Genomic DNA, 1,869 nt, shown 5'->3' on the forward strand with positions numbered 1-1,869 from the left:
CGAATAATTTGAAGCCAGATTGGCCATGATAGTCAGCGTTTCCGGATGCTCCTCCCCAGATACCCTCTTTCTCAACTCTATCACTTGCATATTCAGCTCTTCTGCCTCCTTCCACCGCCCTTGATACGTATATATTAAAGCCAGATTGGCCATGCTAGTCAGCGTGTTCGGATGCTCCTCCCCAAGCACCCTCTTTGCTAACTCCACCACTTGCACAAACAGCTGCTCGGCCTCGTTATATTGTCCATCAGAATACAGCGAATTGGCATATTTACATAAGAGATCCAATCTGTCTTCGCAGTCAAGCCCAGCGCGACTGTTCGACAGAGCATGTTTGGCATGTGGAAGCAATCGTCTCCACTTGCTTCTATTTTGATGATCGTGATCCGGGAACACTCGAAGTAGCTGTGAAGTAGCACCCTGAGCCCATTGGCCTAGCTGCTTCCACTGTTGGAGCCACTCTCGCAGAGCGCGATGCACTAATCGGTGAATATCAAGTGCAGAATCTGCAGGCCGCCTAGTAATAAGAGCATATCTGCTAATGATGTTGACCGCATTTTCCCTCTCTCTAGGCTCCTTTGCCGGTAGAAGATCGAGCGGAATGTCCTTTGGGGCGACGCAGGCGGTAAGAAGCAGATAGTCCGCTGCAAGTGTGTTGCTACGTTGGATCTCATCTATAGATACGAACAGCGTAGCAGCTACAGGATTCTTTGTAGTACGCCCTTGTTCTTTGTCCTCGGACGGTTCGCCACTATGCTCAAGAGTGTGTTTGTTCTGCCTCTCTAAGAGTAACTGGTATTGCTGAAGCGTCACACCTGTGGTATTGATATAGGCTGCCGCTTGGACAATTGCTAGCGGGAGATATGATACCTCTTGTAACAGCAGGATCGCGGGCTGCTGCTCGCTTTCAGAAATCGGAATGTCCAGGTAGTTATCTAACATCCTTTTGGCCGCATCTGGTGTCAGTTCCTGTAGCTCTACAACGTTCTGCACTGCGACCCGCATTGCAGTGCTGATCTCAGTTGCTGTAAAAATGACAGAGCAGAGGTCAGAGTGGGGTAGGTAGTCGGCCAAATCAACCTCTCGTGCCGCTGCTAATCCACTAGACCCTAGGCCTATGTTCTCTGCGTTGTCAAAGATGAGCAGACATTGTCTTACACACTCTTCCCCTAAACGATGTTTAACAAGCTGTTTGATATCCACCTTCTCATCGGCCCAGCCAGGAATGTCAAGCTTCTGAGCAATACTTGCATACGACTGATCAAGACTGTCTGCGTTGTTTGCATCAATCCAAAAGACTGAGCAGTTCTTGTTCTTTTGTCTTGTTCTGTACGCAAGTTCAAGGGCTAGCTGTGACTTGCCTGTTCCTCCAGATCCTATAATCGCCAACGTGGTAGCGGTACGCTTGTCGCCGAAGAGCTTCGCCTCTAGCTCAGCAAGCTGTGACTCTCGACCCACAAAATGGTCGTTTTGGGAGAACGGAATAATGGATGGTGCGCTGCTGGTTGCTTCTATTTCAATCTGGAGTCGTCTGAGCGCATTCTCTCTTCCCTCGCCATAGGAGACTGGCATAGCGGCATCTAGAATTCCAAGAAGGCAGTATACACTATCTTCTTCCTCAGTCGTTTTGCGATTCTTGGCCCATGTCATTCGCTCACATGTGGTAAATTGGTCCAAGGGACAATTGCGCAATGCTGCAAGTGGAATACCGGTAATCTCATGCACCAGCTGTTCAAGCGACTCTTTATTGCCGAGGCGCCATCCCTCGCAGGTAAAAAACTCAACTGATACTGGCGCAATCAGCTCCTGAAGTGTCCAGCCTCGAGTGAACCATTCGCTCGCTCGGAAGCTTGCCTCCCACTCGTTACA

The 1,869-nt window shown here is 49.5% G+C and overlaps 1 protein-coding gene across 1 annotated transcript; it reads right to left on the reverse strand.

Annotated features, from left to right (window-relative positions):
* Positions 1–1,869, reverse strand: BU24DRAFT_210045 (uncharacterized protein; the record flags this gene model as incomplete). Its single annotated transcript, XM_033521925.1, has 1 exon — positions 1–1,869. A coding segment is annotated over one exon (1,869 nt), but the record flags the coding sequence as incomplete, so codon positions are not given.

Source organism: Aaosphaeria arxii (genome assembly GCF_010015735.1).
Source record: "Aaosphaeria arxii CBS 175.79 unplaced genomic scaffold BU24scaffold_46, whole genome shotgun sequence".
Classification (NCBI taxonomy): domain Eukaryota; kingdom Fungi; phylum Ascomycota; class Dothideomycetes; order Pleosporales; genus Aaosphaeria; species Aaosphaeria arxii.